The sequence below is a fragment of the Colletes latitarsis genome, chromosome 7 (assembly GCF_051014445.1).
Source record: "Colletes latitarsis isolate SP2378_abdomen chromosome 7, iyColLati1, whole genome shotgun sequence".
Classification (NCBI taxonomy): domain Eukaryota; kingdom Metazoa; phylum Arthropoda; class Insecta; order Hymenoptera; family Colletidae; genus Colletes; species Colletes latitarsis.
The window spans coordinates 19,487,098-19,505,346 of record NC_135140.1 but is presented as its reverse complement, the minus strand read 5'-3'; the positions used below and the strand labels follow the sequence as shown (position 1 = coordinate 19,505,346).

Genomic DNA, 18,249 nt, shown 5'->3' with positions numbered 1-18,249 from the left:
CTCCGATGGAAGAAATTTCCAGGTTCAGTAGCCAAACTATATTAATATATTCTATGGGTATAGAGTTGGACAATTTTATTCGCGAATAACGAATAAAATTTTCAAAATCATTTATGAACTATCTTTCATATTCGTAGAAAAAGAAAGGTTAAGAACCGCTGACCTAAAGCATAAGTTTAAAACTATGACAATTATGACAAAAATACAAAATACGAAAGAAATAATATCCAAACTTTATGGTACGAAATATAGACAATTAGATTAAAATTTTTGCAGAACAAACGGTACAATATAATTTTAACTTTGCTTTAATAACATTTCTTATTCATTTTTAAATGTACACATTGGTTTTATTGGTCGTAGAGTAATTGTATAAGCGCGTACAATAAAAATATTTGAATATTTTGTATTAAAAATAAATATATATTTAACTAGAAGAAACAGTTTATCTTTCGACATATTCCGCGACATAAGTATCACAAATAACCAAAGCTTCGTAGACTAAACAAGGTTCTTCTTGACCGTCTACGGGTATATAACATACTTGATGATTTGGTTGTATTTTTCCTATATAATATACACCTTCGTACAAAACTCTTCCTATATAAAGGTCATATCCGTCTTCCGTTTCACCAGCCGGAAGCGCATTTAACGGAATACTTCCTCCCCACGAGCGTACCCAGCTTATGTTTTTAACGCATAATACTTGAAATTGTTTTTTATTGTAAGAAGCACCCCCCCATACAATTGTACATATATTATTTCTAATGCCACCAGGTGTGACTGAATCTCTGTGATGCGTACGACCTATGTACAAACCATCTTCCGAGGCTACTGCAGCATTTTGTGGAAAACCAAGTGATTCGTTATAATCTACCCAATAATGGCAAGTATTCGCCAAATGATGTCTACTAACTACAGCCGTGTGCTTGGATTCTGAAAACGGCAGGTACGTTAATAGTCTTATTCGGCCGTAATCTTGTATATCGAGTCTTCGAAACGTACCTTCTATAAAAAATTCACCGGTAGTGTCCCATGCCGTATTTACTCCTATATAATTCAAAGCAAATGGATTTTTATCTTTAAACGACATAAAACTTTCTTCATTTTGGTGACCGACGCTCAAACATCCGTCGCACGTCCATCTAATCAATATCAGATCACAAATGTAATTCTAAATACATTTCTATTATATTAAATAAACTAAATTGATTTCCAGACGACTACGCGTGTATTTTAAATATATGTGAAATCGCGATGTTGCTTACAAGTAATTAAATGAACAAAATTAAGAACTGCTAAGTTTGAATTCCTCACTTTATCCAAAAAGGGCACACATGCTCAGAGTGTAGTATGTCTTTGGTTTCAGCTTCTGCAACATTAGGGTTTTGACCATTCCTTCTTATCGCAGACATTGTGTTTCCCCATCCTCCAAAAATAATCTGTAGTTATAACAATGATCTCTATTTCATCTTAAAGTATTGAGAAAATTATAGCTTCATGAAGATGCAAAGATATACCTCATACATGTTGGAATCTGAGCCCAAATGAGTACGCAAACAAATTCTTGCATCATGAGCAGCTTGTATGCTCACATTAAGACGAGATTTTGTGGTAGGGAAATAATGATAGGCTAAATTGTTCAATGGTATTATAATACTAACTGAAAAAGAAAATTATTGTTATCTTTCTTCCACTTAAATGTGCTATTTATGCTTTGTTTTTTTTAACTAACTGTATGAAAATACACATGATAACATTGAAAAAAGTTGTTTTTCAATATTGGTCATGTCTGCTAAATTTCTCAAATATTAAAATAACATAAAAGTTTCTCAATTAAATTTACGTATGCTTAAGAAATTAATTACGTCCGGTCTATAAAGTCTAGTATTTCTCTTTTGTTTGTAATGTTACAAAATATGATTTTTTGTATTTTTATGTCGAACACTGAGCAACTTGGCACGGTCAAGGTTGCCAGAATCGAAGTACGCGTCATATGAAATCCACGCAACGTACATTTTGCATGTTTGTTATTGGAGTACTTACTAGACATGGTCGTTCGTTTAATCAGCCAAACAAGACTCTGTTATTGTTCACGGAACGATCGTAATTTACTGCGACAGAGAGGACATATGTGACCACTTTTTTGGATTTCTTAATTTAGTGCAACGGACGTGTTGTATAGTTGATCTCATCGCAGAAAACCAATTTGTCTCGTTCGTGGGGATAGACTATCCCGAATAGTGTTCCATGCATAAAATCGAACCATTCGATTCTGAATCGACTTTCTACGTAAGGTCGATTTCTTTTAATCGACTCTTGCATGCTCGAGAATCGATTTCTTTTACACGAGAATCGATTCGTAAAACGTGGGTTTCATTTTGTTATCGTTTCACTTAAACTTTGCGCGGGTTTCTTTCAAATATTTAATTTAAACTTGAGATTTTCATTCTTTTTCGATGTTACAACTGCATCATACTTTTCGTTCATTTATTTGTAAATAGCTAAGAAGGCTGTTCAATTTACTCCATTCGAACTGCCTTTCTTGCGACAAAAGCAAGTATTTTTGCTGGAATGTCTACGTTTTCTTCGTTGGACATTCCTAAAAAATTACTGGAAAGTAGGAAAAGTTAAAAGTAGTGAGGATAATCGGTGGACTCTTATTATATGAATTACTTGTTCCCTGTTGTGTTCATATAAATGGAGTTGAACTGTACAAGAATTGTATCTTTAATTAGCGTTCTCATAGCATATCGTACGCACACGCAACTCGCAAAACAATTCCATTGGCGTAAATTTCAAACATCGCCATGTCTAATTATGGTTTCAAAGCAACCTATTGTCGCATTAAGGGAACATTAGGTATACGGAGTACCGCTACAACTGGTATTACCACATACCTTTTCCACTTTCGTATCAGAAATCTGTCTGGCCTCGAAAGTGTAACACATTGGTGCTCACCTAATTATCCCTCGTTTATTAAACGTGCTGCATTCCTTCGACAATTTTATTTGCAGCGATAAACGTTAATCGTTCTTAATTTTCCGCTCGATTTCGATCGAATTCCTAAACAGAGTTACCAGAAAAATATCAAGTTTCTGGCCCCGCAATAACTTTTTAAAGAGGATCGTCTGAAACGTAGAAATGACTTTAACAAGGAAACATAGCGCCGCGTATAATTCACAGATGCAATGATTTATATTCATCGACATCAAAGAAGCGACCGCTTGGAATTAATTTAGCGTCCACTTTCCATTTTCATTTTACTTTCTGCATGCCGACTAACGCTACTCGTTGTTACGCGTGCGCGACTTTTACCTTTTCGCGATCATGTGATGACCCCTTGAAATGGTATTGTACTTCGATACGTGGTAGCAGAACAATAGAGTATAATAATACTTATCGTGTTTTTACGATATCATTTAACAACGAAATTCGTTGTACACGGGCATTGTTTAAACGAACTTAAAGGATTTTCTCTCTCATGCACACACGCTCGAATGCACGTTGGCGTAAGTACGCGAGCAGGATGACTAAGGAGTGTCCTAGGTCATTGTCATTAACGTATTTGAATTCACCTGATTGACTCACGGCCGACGTACGTTTTAATGACGCGCGTGTGCGGAAAGTAGAAAGCATTGCGAAAGGTAATGACAAGGGTGCATACGCAGCGTCATTCCGGCTTTCGTGTCCTGGCATAACATGCAATCATTTTTCTGCGTCGTTCGCGATCCACATGTACTACCGTCTCGATCGTTTGAGGTCACTGCCTTAACCCTTTCGCTTCGAACAATATACAATATATGTACAAAGGATGCCTCAAGCTTTACATCTACAATTAATTTTTACACTGACTCAACAACAATATACAGGGTGTTCGGCCACTCCTGGGAAAAATTTTAATAGAGGATTCTAGAGGCCAAAATAGGACGTAAATCAAGAATACCAATTTGTTGATGGAGGCTTCGTTAAAAAGTTATTAACAATTAAATTCAAAAATTTCAAATCGTTCTGGAAAAATTATTTTTAGTTGCAGGGGTCACTTATAATCATTTTTGGTGAATAGACATACCCCCGAAATCTTGCGCATTTTCGAGAAAAAAATTCAGTACGGTCGGAACTTTAAACGTTAATAACTGTTTAACAAAGCCTTCATCAACAAATTGGTATTCTTGATTTTCGTCTTATTTTGGCCTCTAAAATCCCTCATTAAAATTTTTTCCAGGGGTGGCCGAACACTCTGTATATCTTTCATTCTATTATAATTTTTATTATGTGTTAATTCGAGATCAATATCGAGGTTATCGTCGCATCGTACCGATTTAGCGATCAGATTACATCGAAATTTAACCCAAATCCTTGACGAAGATCCGTCGTATTTTTTAGGGAGCCCCGCGAAACTTTCTTTCGGACGAAAGGCGATTGGTATTCAAGGTACTCGTGCGTTTTATGCGGGATGTAAACCGAGCAAAGCAGTCTTTCCGATGTTTACGAATTTCGATCCTGAAGCGAGATCTTCTCGAGCATTTTCTATGACTGCGTTTTAAAATAGAAACACGTCGGGTTTTAAGTAGGCTGGCCTTAAGTCTTCGTTCCAGCGATATCGCTGAAATAAGATCGCGTGCGAACAACGGTGATGGATGGTCCTGATGTTACTGTAACAATGAAATTGTGCAACGTAGATTATTTAAATTTACAGATGGAACTTAAAATTACTAATCATTACGATATTTATAATTTTCAAGGCACGTTTACCAGGACTGTTTACTAACAAGGAGAGGTCGTAAATTTGTTAACAATATTCATAATATACAAATATACTTAACGTAGACCTAAACGGAAGATAGTTAATTAAATAATATGTTTTAAGTTATGCTTAATTCTTGTTATTGAGGTCGCATTCCGCGAGAAGACGTTACGTTGTTTGCCTTCGTGTTCCTCGCGTCTCGTCCCGACGAAGGAAAGTTACCCACCCACCGTAACAAATATACGTACGATATCCTTGGCAATAGTAATGCATAGAAATCGGGGCAACATATTTACGAGAGTCTATAAGTCGGTAAGGATCTCTCGAATCGTGTTAATCTTTAACTAAAGACGTGAAAAGTTCGAAAGTGCACGCGTTCGCGTGCGAGACCGGCCGTTATCCGATTATGAAAATTGGGAAATATTAACTGGAACATCGCAATGACCTGTATTCTCCTGCAGAAAGGAGGGGGAGGGGGGGGGATCCTCTGTTGGATTACAGTCGTTATTACCGCGCTATGTAATGATAAGTTCTACGTTACGTTCCAACTTGGTTTTCTAATATTCTGTGAAAGGGACACTTTTCTGCGTCTATTAAAAAGTCTAATTGTGTCTAGGTAGGTCATGCTCCTCGTAGTTCACTGAATAGTCAGACGCACGACTGACCCATTGCTTTCCCCGTAAAAGTGAAGAGTTAAATCAGGTTGACTCTTTCTCCCTGCTCTGTATGGTCGAGTATCAACCAATGTCCTATCAGTATGTGCACATCAAGATCGCTTTTACCTTTTTGTGGACGAGGAGGGATTCCTAGGAGTATAAAACAGTAAGGAGCAGATTCGCATGCCAGTATGTGTGTAGTTACAATTTGGTAAAGTTAAACCTTTGCTCCGCGGCACGGTAGGACATAGTTCGTAACTCGAATCCAGACATCCCTTATCATGGCGAATATAATTTCGCTCGTGAGTACCATTCAATCTCTATTTTTCGTTTACATTCTTTTTCGATATTCCTCGATTCTTCGTTGTTTTTACGTCCCGGTCAGTCTTCGAGTCCTGGCACAGCATAAACGTTTTAGAGTAATTTCGTCAGTAAAATTGGGCAGATTATTTGCCCGTTGCAGTGTGAGTATCCATTTATGGTGAAATTGTTCTACTTCTAGAGTTCAATAATCTTCGGCTGCATCTTGTTGGTGCACGCGGAACCGGCAACTACCAGTAAGTAGCAATTAATATATTCTTCGGTGCAAGATCATAATAAATGTACAAACTTTCCTCGCTGTCCGTCCTAAAATACGTAGTTCATTATTATTTTTACAACAGTGTAATATATGATTTACTCATTGCTTTTGCCCTTCAATCGCAGAATACTCCATCAGAGGCGACAGCAACGGTTTCGATTACAATACTAACGCCATCAAAGACGGTCACAGAGAAACCACGGACTTTTACGCTGGCGGAAACAGCGGACACTCGGCCAACAGCAGGAGCCAAGGAAGCCTCGAAGAAAGTTTAAGAACCAGCACTTACAGCGGATTTTCTCCAAGTTCCCACGAGAGTGGGTTCCAAGGATTTTCCAGCAGCGGCCGCGAAAACCTAGGCACGAGTTCTTACTTCAGTAGCGATCCAGCCCAGTCTTCTTTCGACGGTTTCACGACCAGCAACGGCAACGGGGACACCACGTTCGACAGCTATGCAGCGCAGAGCAACGACCAAACGGGATCCGACTTCGGTCAGTTCTCCAGCAACAAGCATAAGACTTCTGCCTACATGAGATTCTCGGATAATCTGCCCGGCGCCTCGACCGTGGGGAGCTTCACCGGCGTGGCTCCTGAGAGTTCTGCGTTTAGAGAATATTCTGGGGATGCTTTTAGAAGTCACGCGTCGGATTACACGGACAGCGAGCAAGCCTTCGGTAGAGAACCTTCGAATTTGTTCAACAGTCCAGCCAATGATTATTCGTACGGAAAGCACAAGGAGGGTGTCTTTGGAATGGGAGGCGGTAACAAGTACGCGACCGACTCTTACCCCCTTCACACTGATATGCGTTATGTTCGCGGGAACCACGGAACAATGGGACGCGATTACGCGTCTACCTCGTATTTGTCGACTTCTGCGAGCAGCCCTTTCGGCGGGCTTCGAGGAACCAGCGGCCCTTACAGTTCAGGGAAAGTCAACAAATACAATAAATACGTAAGCGACTATGCCCCCAGCGCGGGCTTGAATTATCTTTCCAAGGACCTGGACGCTGATTATCTATTTAGCAACTATGGCAAGGGCAGTGGAAAGTCACCAGCGTTGAAGGATAGCAGACCGAGCAGTTACGGAGGTCAAGCTTATCTCGGCGGACCGTCGTATCTTAATAAAATTGCTGCGAGTTACAAGAGCAAACCGAGCTACATGAACTACCCGAGCAGTTCACCCATTGGTTATCCTTCAATGTCTAGTTTACACAGCAGTTTCAATGGTAACAGTTACGCGGACAGCCCCATACTTAGAAGATACCGAAGCAGTAGTGGATACATCCCTGGCCATGGAAGTATATACTCTGGTTATTATTAACACTTCTTCTACGCGACAAATGTGATGGACATGTTATATTTTGTACATATTTATTATACAATTATTTAATGTTAATTAAAATCATAATTGTTGATATGTTGTCTAAAATAAAATTATTAAAAAAATTCACATTGGCAGTACGATTTTTTGCGCATTTATCCTTTTCCTTCCTTCCAAAGCGTTGTTACGAAGAATCTCTAATTACGGCGGCGTTCGTGGAAGCTTTGGTTTCGACACGAACGCTTCTTCGGTATCGCTCATGGTTTTATTACCACTGTCGATGTTCCTACAAGAAAACATATTCTAATTCCGAGTAACGTGCAACGAAATGAATATAATTGAAAAATATAACGGTCAACGAAACGGTCCGTTTATTCGAAAGCTCCATACTATAGAAAAGGATCTAAATCCCGGTATAAAAGTATAAAACGGTGCACGATTATACGATACAATGACGTGCATAAATTTCAAAATTACTCGGTGCACTGTATCGACGCTAAAATCTTGACTCACAACGACGCTATACTACTCAACTTCTGCGTGACTGGAAAAAACCAAGAATTCGTTCGTATTATTAACATCAGGCCTGCAATAATTAATTAATTGATAATAAAATTTATGTGTTTATCACGAATGTGTGCGTGTGTCAGTTAAGACTTCGTCACTTTCATTTACTTGCTCTAGTTTTCCCAAGATCATGACCAAATACGTACACCTTTAAGAGAAAGTAGTAAGAGCTTTCACTACTTGCAACTTATCTTGGAAGTGGCTTTTACAATTGACGTGTGAAACGTGGTAAGAATGTAAAGCGTTTAGAAATTTTTGGAAAAGCAGTTAATTGGTATATATCTTTCCTTTAATACCGTAAATTAGTATTATCTAAGTTAGGAAGCGCGAAAGGAGATTTTTAATGTAGAAAAACGCGTGTAACAAGTCTTAAATGGTTCCGCTTTGCTCATTTAATAAGTGTGCTAAATAAAATGAAACTAATATTTATTCATTCGCTGCAAGGAAGTTTTATTAAATATGCATACTTGCTAATTCAGCTTCGCTTCCAGCCTCTAGGATCATCGACGAAGCTACAGTCGTATTGCTACTCTTTCTATAAAAGAATTTCATTAATTCTATAATGATAAACCTTGTTGATAACGTGTTTATAATCAGTTGTGAAAAAGACACGAAAATCTATTGATTATAAAACTGAAATTGTTGTTAATGTGAAAAAGAATATGTCTAATAAAATAACGAACTTGGAGGATTGATTTTCATACAAATATACAGCACTTTCATTGTAATCTTCATTTACAGAATTCTTATTATCTTTCAATACTTTTGAACGTGTATTTTTCAAGCCCCTATTTTTTACTGCTCTACTAATCGGCATGTTTGCATTATGTGCTATTAACTGTTTTGGTAATTTTCTTTGAGCATTCAATATTATATCTCTATAGTGATTTTTCGAAATGTTCAAACGAGTATTCGAATCAATTTCCGTATAATTTTCGATCAGAGATTCAGAGCTTTCTAAGGTGCTCATTATTTTGGACGGGAAATTCCATTTTTCGTTTGTATTTTGACTACTAATTTGTCGATCCTTAAAACCATTACAAAATATACAATATATAGTACAATTTAATTAATGTTTTGTATTTTATGACAACGCTGTATTCTCTCAAGTACCTTAGACGGGGGAAAAACTAATTTATGTAAGGGTAATTTCGAATTTAAATATGATCCTTTAATTGAATCCTGCACTACCAGAGGACTGTTTCTTTTCTTTATCCCATACTTTTTGTTTACTAATCTTTTCAAAGGATACCAATTTTTTATTAATATATAAAACGAATACAATCCATAAATAGAATATTCCCGAATACAGATACAATAATGATACCTTGATAAATGTTTCCCAGACGATTTTATTTGTTCATTGTCGTGTACGATAGAGTCTATTGTATCTGTCTCAAATTTTTTGAATGACGACGCGTCTGAAATCAATTCCTCTTCGTGAAAAGTATTTGGTAAAACGGTATAGCACGATGCGAGTAACGATTCCCCACATAATTCGTCGTATTTATTCTTTACTGGATCGTTTTCTTCTAACTCGCTTTCTAATACATCAAACTCTTCCTAAAAAATTTGTTATTGTTGAACGATAATGAATCGATTCCTCGATACACTATTACTTACATTATCATTGTCTGCCATTTCTTTAATTTCTGTTTCGATGGTAATCTCGCCTCTATGTATTTTTAAAATTTGATCCAAGTAGTTCCTATTATTTGTTTTATCGTGTCGTTTGAAAAGGTTTTAAAAAATTCGAGATTTATATGCAGGGTGTTTCCTTTAACATTATTTTCTCCTATGCAAACGTGACTTTTGTCACTTAGATTAAAGAAAACACCTCGCATAAAGTGTAAAAAAAATGTACCTCGCTTCTTCATTCTTATGTTTACTATACTGATCTAACAGGGACGAGATATTCATTTTCTTTGCCTCTTCATTAATCGTGTGATTAGTCAAGAAGATACTTAATGCTCCATTAACGTATGGCAATGCCTAATATACACATATAGAGCATTAAAATCGTCTGTTCTTAAATTTTTGTTAAAAAAAATGATTAATTTATTGAAACGCACGTACCGACGAATAGTTCATTACAAGCAACTCGGTTAGCGTTGAAATAAGTAAAGACGCCATATTGGATGCTCTTCTTTGAGCTATTTGATGCAAGGATAAATTCATTAAAAGGGCTGAAGCGTATTCTAATCGATAAGCGTCTATAACGCTGCACTGGTCGTGCAAATGATGAATCAACCACTCTACCAATCCATTTTCTATCATATATATTCGTTGCTGTTTACGCACTGATAATTTCTGCAGCGTCGCGATCATCATATTGCAAGTAAACGTATCTAGGTCGTTATCGGAAGCATTCTTGAGGCAATTGCATACCTATAATATGTTTTCTATTTGTTCTGTGATCTTAATTACCAACGACACAACGTTAATATAAATTTCCTCGACAAATACGTACCACATCAACGACTGTAGAATCCAACGACAAATAATCTCGTCCGCATCTATACGACGCTAAGGCATTTAATAATCTCGCGATTGATTGGTGCAAAGATTGTGGCTTAACAATGTTGTCTAGTGGTAGTAAATACGGTAAGATACATTTGCCTTCATAACCGGCAATTTGTCCGTGAAGGCCTAGCAAGTCTTTGCTTATATATTCGTGCACTGTTTCCTCTCTTTTTCCAGATAGGCTAACAGTTATTTTCTAAAAAAGATGATGCAACTTTTATACCAAAATTTTATAAATCTATCGCGTACAACCAAAAATTAATTTGCTTACCCTTCGCAACGCTTGTAGGAGAAACAATTTCGTTTTGATACTTCCATTTATCAGGTGTAACTTGATCTTTTTGAAATTCAATAATTTAGGGGACGCGAGTACAACGTACGGTACGGAATGTTCGACAATCTTCATCTCTGAATTAGATTTATCTAATAGCAACTCTGAAGAACACTATACACACACAACGATAATAAAAAAAATTTTGAAAATAGTTTATAACACTTCAGAGAGGACGTTCTACGGATGGGACAGCTGTTACTTACATACGAATTATCTTTTATATTTTGATTAAACAAATCTGGAAAAATCTTCATACAAGTTTCTAGCATAGCTTGGAAATCCATAGTATGGCCTCTCGCCGAATTTTCCAAAGCAGTCGTCAATACTCTTGCGATGCTCATTAATTTATGATAATCCGCGTGTAACTTATGGAACCTTACTTTTAATTTTTCGTAATTAGAATGCACACTGCATAAGCGAAATTTCGTCACCGATAATTCTTGTGAACACTGCAGTAACTTTTTTTTGCTTTTAATCAAATTTGAAAAGTTCATTAATACAGTTTGTACACTTATTGACTTTTGATTATGCTTCGTATCGTCGGATAAAGTATATTGTTCTTCGTCTTCGTCATTTTCTAAAAACACTGGAATGTTCCTATCGTTTGGTACGATTCGTACATTTCTGTGTCCAATTGTTTTCCTTGTAATGGAATCTGTTTGCGATTCCTCCGACACAGACCCATGCTTTGGAGATATTTTATTCGATTCTACGATATTGCATCCTACGTCGCTAAGATTCTATAAATTGAACAAATGCTTATAAAATATTTCTGACATCTAAGAAACTTGTAAGCGTGGGTCAGAAATGACCCAAGTGTATTTTAGATACACGTGAAATGAAGATTTCTAATAGTACTTCACTTACTTGTTGTTTATATTTTTTAATAAACACACACAAGTTTTCGGTTAGTTCGTCTATCCAACTTTTTTCAAATATTTTCGAAAGAGACGGTTCCGCATATGGATTCTCGATAAAGGGTAATGCAAAAAATGGTCTCAATTCCATATCATTCTTTAATTCTTTGCCAGTTGTATTTAAAAATACGCGCAACTCTTCCATACTATTGTTCATATTCTCCTCTATTTCGGTCATAAAATTCTGTTATTAATGTTAAATCGATTACTATAAATGTACCATTCGTTCGATTATTTACATTAATGATTTTAGAATTCAAATAAAAAGAAAAAGAAAACGAATTTGTATAAACATATTACAATAATGTGTCAGGATATTTTAAGTTCTTTTAACAGAAAAGATTTAATAAGTAAAATCAGAATAACTGTAATGTAAATTAAATTTCATTCTATTAGGTACAATTAAAGTTACCTCTTCATACTCTGAATCTTGTTGACTCATAGATGGCATAGAATTAACTGTATCTGTTTGTGTTTTATCTAAATAATTGTAAAGAAGTACTGTTACTAGTTATGTACTCATTGAAATTTATTATACACTATGTTATCATTATTACCTTTTTCTTTATACCAATATGAAAGCAATATACGTTTAGGAAACATTGTAAAGTATACATGTAAATTTAGTGTCAGAATTTTATAAGCTTTTGTTTGTTTTACATCTTCAGGTATTAACAAGTTCCATAACTAAAACCAACAAAGTTTTTTTATTAGGAACTACAGAAAGACAACTTTTAACACTGCCTCATTTAATGCTGTCTTCGTGTAATTTGCTTTTAACAATTTGTAAAAATGGGGTTCTTTCATATAATCAACTCAGTGGACAATTAGTAATCAAAGGGCAGGATAATCTGTTAAAATATCATTCAAAACTTTCAACACCTACTGTAAGGATATTTGTCTCTTCACCTATCTCCATTTAAGATAAAGAACATTTACCAAGCATTAAATGGGGTCTCATTAGATAAAGCCTAATGAAACAAAATACTTTTGTCATACTTTGAAAAATGTTCTCCAGTCTCCTGATTTGTAGGTTAACATTATTTGTTCATGAGGCTCTGTATAAGTTTCATTGTTTGTTTTTAAATTGTTCTGAAGGTGATTGAAACCCTTTGCTGTTGCTTCAGCTATCAATGCCCCAGCAGTACTTTCAAAATTGTGTTCTATAAGAAACTGTACCAAAATATGTATACAGTTTGAATCATTAAAAACATAATTTCGTAAGACAAATATTTATAAAATATACCTGATGAAGAAATCTTAAATCCTTGTTATCCATTAGATCTACAGTATGATTCTTATCCATTTTGCTCTTTATTTCTTTAAATAATCATACAATAGTAGACGCGTGTATCATAACAAAATGTTACAATTATTTTTAGGCGACTATATCTTTAGAGACTTGCGCAAAATATCCTCCGCCATTAATATTGATTTTACGTAAATGCATTGCTAAACGATTCACAGCGTTTCCATACTAATATTTAGCACGGGAATGTTTTTTCTTTTAAATCTACGTTGAAAATATCAAGTTGCGTGTAGCAATTATGTATTGTGTCAAAATAATTTTGTACTATAAATTGCTAATTTATTCGTCTATCAAAAATATATATTGATTTAGTAGTCATTAAAAACTTGTGATTATTATAAGGTTATGTTTACAGTCTATAGAATTTGTCGTTAAAAATTTGTAAACGAATTGTTAGTGCATTATACCCCGTATCGAAAAACTTTATATACCATAGAAATACGAAATCTTGCGATTGGTAGAATACTGGTGACTTTCTTCTAAAGTGGCAAGATTATGTACGCATACGCATTTTTAAAAATCTTATTTATTTATTGTTATTCTCAATAGACCAATACTCATTCTTAAATACCCTAACTACATAAACAACAGTAAATAATTTTTATAGATCAGTTATGTCGACATTTCTTTTTACGTATTTTCTGAAATCAAGGTCTCATTTTGAAACACCCTGTATACACGTTTAATTGTTTACAAATCTATATAACCCTGATGGCTATATAGTGAAACATTACGACTACGTAGACAATAAATTAATTTCTTATTAATTGTTTGATTTTAACCATTGAAAAATGGAAAAACACAAATGTGTTTTTGCTGAAAACATAATTCAAGAGGTTCATTTTCGCATAAACATTCATATTGCAGGTTAGATTTCGATTCTGTGCTTCATAACTATGAATTTATTGTAGGTGCCCGCTTCTGCTATCTATGTACCAAATTTTATTACAAAAGAGGAAGAGGTAGAAATTATTAAGCATATCAATAATGCTCCTCTACCAAAATGGACACAGTTGAGCCATCGCCGTTTGCAGAATTGGGGTGGCATACCACATCCCAAAGGTATGATAGCAGAAAAAATACCAATCGTAAGTATTTCGTAATACACATAATACATATATGTACGAGCTACGTTAATCTCTTTCAACTTCGAGGGAAAGTTATCGGCGTTTAACTTTTCCTCCCGCGAAGGAAGCAAGGAATTTTAGTTCCGCTAAAAGAAAATTGACGCTAGTGAATTTTCCTCGAAGCAGGGGATAAATTAATGCGACCGACCATACGTAATATATTTGAATAAAAAGTGACATTAAAATCTGTAGTAATAAATTTTTAGTGGCTTCAAAAATATGTTGACAAAGTGTCATCTTGTGGTATATTTGAAAATGATAAGCTACCCAATCATGTTCTGATTAATGAATACTTACCTGGCCAGGGAATAATGGTACGTAAGTTCTATATGACTATGTACTTTTTATTGCATATATATAAACGAAGTGATTAATTCTAAACACAAGATGCATATGTTTATATAAATTAAAATGTAAAATATGATGTTTATTTATCAGGCACACTCAGATGGTCCACTTTTCCATCCTATTGTAACAACTATTAATTGTGGATCTCATACACTTCTAGATTTTTATAAACGACTGGACACCACACAGGTTGTAACAACTGCAATATATTAAACTGCCTTAAGGAGGGAGGGGGGTATAGGATTCCAAAAATTGAAATTTTCCCCCTACAGTGTTAGTGATATCCGCGGTCGGATATCATCGTCGAATTCGCGTTACAAATAAACACAAAATAATATTTTATCTGCAGACTCCTATACTCCCGCGAGTGCCTTTGAAGTATTAATAATGTGTGTTATTTGTAATAATTTTTTTCAGGTGCAACAACCTAATTTAGAGTTTAGTTTCTTATTAGAACGTAGAAGTTTGCTAATTCTTCAGGAAGATTTGTATCACTGTTATTTGCATTCAATCGCGGTAAGAGACGCGGATATTGTTTCAAGACATACGATAAAAAATTTGAACATATGCGGAGAACAGTTTACCAAAGGGCAGTTGTTAAAACGGGATGTTAGATTGTCATTAACGATTAGACATGTTCCTAAAACTAGTAAACTGAAGCTAAAGATCGGATAATGCATTTTGCGTATACATTACTTGCATACGCGTATATAATTTACTATCGATAATTTTCGTATTTTTCTATTATATAGTAATTTAAAGGGCAATGAAACTTGATAAATAATACGTAATTCTTGTACATTCGATTATTTATAAAATTTACAAATATTTATTTACAAAATGTGTTTACCTAAATTTGCCTCTGCTTTAGAAGACATTGGAGTATCTTCATAATTTTCTAAACTCACATCCATTATTTCCTCATCACACTCATTCAACATTCCTTGTAAAGAATGTATAGAAGAAATTAAAACATGAAATTGTTTACGTCTCATTTCCAATTTGTGTTCCAGTTGTTCAGATTTTTCCTTTATGTTAAATCATATTTACATTAGCCTCTTTTAATATCATACAGCAAAATGTAATTTTACAACCACTATAATCCAAACACATACCTTCAATTTATCTAATTCTTCGCGTAGTGTAGCCAGCTTTAAATTAGTTTCTACCCTATCTGGCTGTTCATTTATGACTTTAGCCAACACATCGTATTCAATTCTGTTTTTCCTCACGCGTTTTGCGTCCTGCAACTCTGCCTTTGTCTTTTCTATGTCTCTTTTGGCCTCCTCTATCTGAATTTCAATTTCTTTCGATAACTGTTCATAGCTTTTTAACTCTTCTTGACTCATATTTGAGACTAGTCTGGATTTTCGTTGCGCGAATTCACATTGCGCGAGTTGTGACAACATTCTTTCGTGCAACGTATTATCCGCATCTGGACTATTTATCCATTTTATGAATGATTTCAACAACATATTTATTCTACGATCGTCTCCAGTACCATCTCCATCTATGAGTAATCTTCGACGTATTACTTCTTCTACAGAAACAAACAAATCAGAAAGTATTATTATTTTGCCGAATAGTGTAACATATAACTTTCACGGTAAACATAAATAATACGACGGGTTATGTGCGAACGGACTTACCGTCAGACATCTTTCCACCTCTTCCAAAAAACACGGGTTAAATAATGCAAATAATGTTATTTTTTAGTATGTTTAATTGATGTTATTCGTCCATTATTAATATATACAGACAAAATTATTAAAAGACAAAACGACGCTTTGAATACCACGCATCGTGCTTCTCTTTATACAATTTCAGACGCTTTAAGATAAGTTTCCACGTGGCAGTAAAAGTCATGATCTTTGTTATTTCGAAAGCTCATGACAGTGTGATAGTCAAAGCCAAAGATTTATACCGATATTTCATTGTTATTTTTTGATTTCACATTTACAATCTTTATAAAAACCGAAATACAGAAATACCGGTATGACGTCATAACGCTATATGGAAATGTAGTTACTAGAAGTTACTGCTAGTGATATAGATGGCGAGCTGAGGCATTGGCGCCATATTGAGGCATTCGTTATCATTGAATATAAGCCTTATAAATTCCCTAGTTCCGTTTCCAGGAAAGAATAAGGCTGTAGCACCAACGGAGCGGCAGGAATTATAATTGAATTTATTGATTGTCAATTATTTTAAACATAATTACAATCGGGATTAAGACCTAACCTACATACTTTGTTTAAGATTGCGTCATTTATTTGGGGGCAGTTTGCTTTTCAATAGTACCTAGTCTATGGTAGAAGGTATATTTAGTTCTAATTCCTATCGTTACGACCACTATAGCCTTATTCCATTTCGAGTCGATCACGTTGCATGTGACAGGGAAATGGTACTATGGTAGTTCCAGAATCGTGCATCCATTGATGTGGCAACCTATTCGAATAACAAAGTTGACATCGCTGGCTTATTTAAAAGGTAACTTTATTTTTCCATATGTTCGCAGATATTGAAGATAATCGCATTCATTTCTGCGTAGTAGGGCCAAGAAAGAAAGAGTTAAACGACAATTACATTTAATTATTTTTTCGTTGGTTAGAAGATTTTAGTTAACAATAAACGTGCTTTTGACATTCGTTTCTTATCGCGCAGAATGAATAGTTTTAATAGAGATTACGAAGGAGCAGAGATAATGTCCCAAGAAAAGTTATTAGGTTCCGCAAGACAGTGAATGCAGCGCGTTCCCGTTGGAATATTAAAATAATCCGCCATTACTTTAATAAACCTGTCTTCTTTGTTCCCTTCGTCCGGGCGACTTTTCTATGCTCCTCGAAGAATTTCGACGCGGCAGTCGCAGATGTCACTGTACCCCTAATGAGCGCGCTATTTTTCACCAGTATTTTTATCCCGTTTATTGGCTGCCCGTTTCACAAACTGTCAGCCGGATATTAATCATCCCGCTGTTACGACTCTGCCTTTATTTCTTCGAAGGATAAAGAATGAAAAAGGCAAAGGGAAGAAAAACTTGTGTTCCTTCATTAGTAGTATTAAAACGGCTCTAATACAGCAGATTTCATTGAGCTGGGGAGCTGTCAGACGGTAGAATAATTTTTTATATTATACATTAATTAATTTATAGGTTTCGTGGCTATTCCATTATTCGTCGTAGAATATGTAAATTATTTTCAATACACACCAGTTTCAGACAATTTATATCGTTATTGTAATATCAAATGCTACTTTATATTCTATGGACTACTTTGTAAGGTTGGTACACTTTGCAACCATGTGCATTGTTGCTTTTCGATGCAATGCTGAAACGGTTGTGAAATCGACCTGCATTGCGTTTGAAACAGTTTCTTTTCTCAATTACATTATATTTGTGACAAAATAGATTGATGTATGTTAAACAGGAGGAAATTATGCTGCATTCGGGGGAACGAAGAGGTTAAGAAAAGTTCTACGACGATTTATTATGGTCGAAGCCAGAAATTTGTCAGTGAGTACATGTGCATTCTTAAAAATTTTATAACGTTTCTAAATATCTCAATACTGTATATTCTTTTTAACAGAGGATCGTGAAACTTTTTCTTTTTTCATAGAAACAGGTTATTTTATTTATAAGCATAAGATTTAGTTATAGATCCAATCGATTAGAATCGGTATACCGGCAGGGTTAGGAATGATTTTAATTGCGTCACAGCGCACTCTGTTCGAAAAATGCATATTCATACGCATTAAACGGTTATTAGCAGTGCTACGGTTAAGTGCGAGCACGTGTATCGTTTCCTGTTCTTTTCGTATTTAT

General features: G+C 35.2%; 5 protein-coding genes across 17 annotated transcripts; 2 read left to right on the top strand and 3 right to left on the bottom strand.

Moving 5' to 3' along the window:
* Nucleotides 1-295: 295 nt before the first annotated feature.
* On the bottom strand, nucleotides 296-2,236 carry LOC143343311 (uncharacterized). 4 transcript variants are annotated; one of them, XM_076768092.1, is made up of 5 exons: nucleotides 2,047-2,236; nucleotides 1,521-1,663; nucleotides 1,318-1,442; nucleotides 1,006-1,145; nucleotides 296-936 (listed from the first exon to the last, which is right to left on the bottom strand). In XM_076768092.1, exons 1-5 carry the CDS (start codon nucleotides 2,051-2,053, stop codon nucleotides 446-448), a joined length of 906 nt encoding a protein of 301 aa, XP_076624207.1. In that variant the 5' UTR covers nucleotides 2,054-2,236; the 3' UTR covers nucleotides 296-445. The 4 variants fall into 4 exon arrangements, with proteins under 4 accessions (XP_076624207.1, XP_076624208.1, XP_076624210.1 ...); XM_076768093.1 differs by lacking the exon at nucleotides 1,521-1,663; XM_076768095.1 differs by lacking the exon at nucleotides 2,047-2,236 and having other exon boundaries at nucleotides 1,318-1,429; nucleotides 1,521-1,649.
* Nucleotides 2,237-5,684: 3,448 nt separating this feature from the next.
* Nucleotides 5,685-7,326, top strand: LOC143343557 (uncharacterized). Its single transcript, XM_076768542.1, has 3 exons — nucleotides 5,685-5,705; nucleotides 5,906-5,960; nucleotides 6,109-7,326. Exons 1-3 carry the CDS (start codon nucleotides 5,685-5,687, stop codon nucleotides 7,302-7,304), a joined length of 1,272 nt encoding a protein of 423 aa, XP_076624657.1. The 3' UTR covers nucleotides 7,305-7,326.
* On the bottom strand, nucleotides 6,972-13,451 carry LOC143343402 (lisH domain-containing protein ARMC9). 9 transcript variants are annotated; one of them, XM_076768283.1, is made up of 15 exons: nucleotides 12,892-13,451; nucleotides 12,645-12,818; nucleotides 12,203-12,332; nucleotides 12,058-12,125; nucleotides 11,596-11,829; nucleotides 10,932-11,468; nucleotides 10,666-10,839; nucleotides 10,342-10,590; nucleotides 9,948-10,259; nucleotides 9,736-9,863; nucleotides 9,495-9,579; nucleotides 9,199-9,434; nucleotides 8,339-8,406; nucleotides 7,782-7,890; nucleotides 6,991-7,590 (listed from the first exon to the last, which is right to left on the bottom strand). In XM_076768283.1, exons 1-14 carry the CDS (start codon nucleotides 12,949-12,951, stop codon nucleotides 7,814-7,816), a joined length of 2,532 nt encoding a protein of 843 aa, XP_076624398.1. In that variant the 5' UTR covers nucleotides 12,952-13,451; the 3' UTR covers nucleotides 6,991-7,590; nucleotides 7,782-7,813. The 9 variants fall into 9 exon arrangements, 8 of the variants coding, with proteins under 8 accessions (XP_076624396.1, XP_076624403.1, XP_076624395.1 ...); XM_076768286.1 differs by having other exon boundaries at nucleotides 6,995-7,590; nucleotides 7,782-7,848; XR_013079959.1 differs by lacking the exon at nucleotides 6,991-7,590 and adding an exon at nucleotides 8,985-9,108 and having other exon boundaries at nucleotides 7,823-7,890; nucleotides 8,339-8,898.
* A 188-nt stretch (nucleotides 13,452-13,639) lies between these two features.
* LOC143343403 (putative RNA/DNA demethylase ALKBH6) lies at nucleotides 13,640-15,270 on the top strand. Its single transcript, XM_076768290.1, has 5 exons — nucleotides 13,640-13,790; nucleotides 13,866-14,042; nucleotides 14,288-14,395; nucleotides 14,520-14,618; nucleotides 14,847-15,270. Exons 1-5 carry the CDS (start codon nucleotides 13,746-13,748, stop codon nucleotides 15,102-15,104), a joined length of 687 nt encoding a protein of 228 aa, XP_076624405.1. The 5' UTR covers nucleotides 13,640-13,745; the 3' UTR covers nucleotides 15,105-15,270.
* Nucleotides 14,504-16,424, bottom strand: Thoc7 (THO complex subunit 7). Of its 2 annotated transcripts, none has more exons than XM_076768291.1 (4): nucleotides 16,079-16,424; nucleotides 15,545-15,969; nucleotides 15,280-15,457; nucleotides 14,504-14,628 (listed from the first exon to the last, which is right to left on the bottom strand). In XM_076768291.1, exons 1-4 carry the CDS (start codon nucleotides 16,086-16,088, stop codon nucleotides 14,594-14,596), a joined length of 648 nt encoding a protein of 215 aa, XP_076624406.1. In that variant the 5' UTR covers nucleotides 16,089-16,424; the 3' UTR covers nucleotides 14,504-14,593. The 2 variants fall into 2 exon arrangements, with proteins under 2 accessions (XP_076624406.1, XP_076624407.1); XM_076768292.1 differs by having other exon boundaries at nucleotides 14,603-14,856.
* Nucleotides 16,425-18,249: the final 1,825 nt, after the last annotated feature.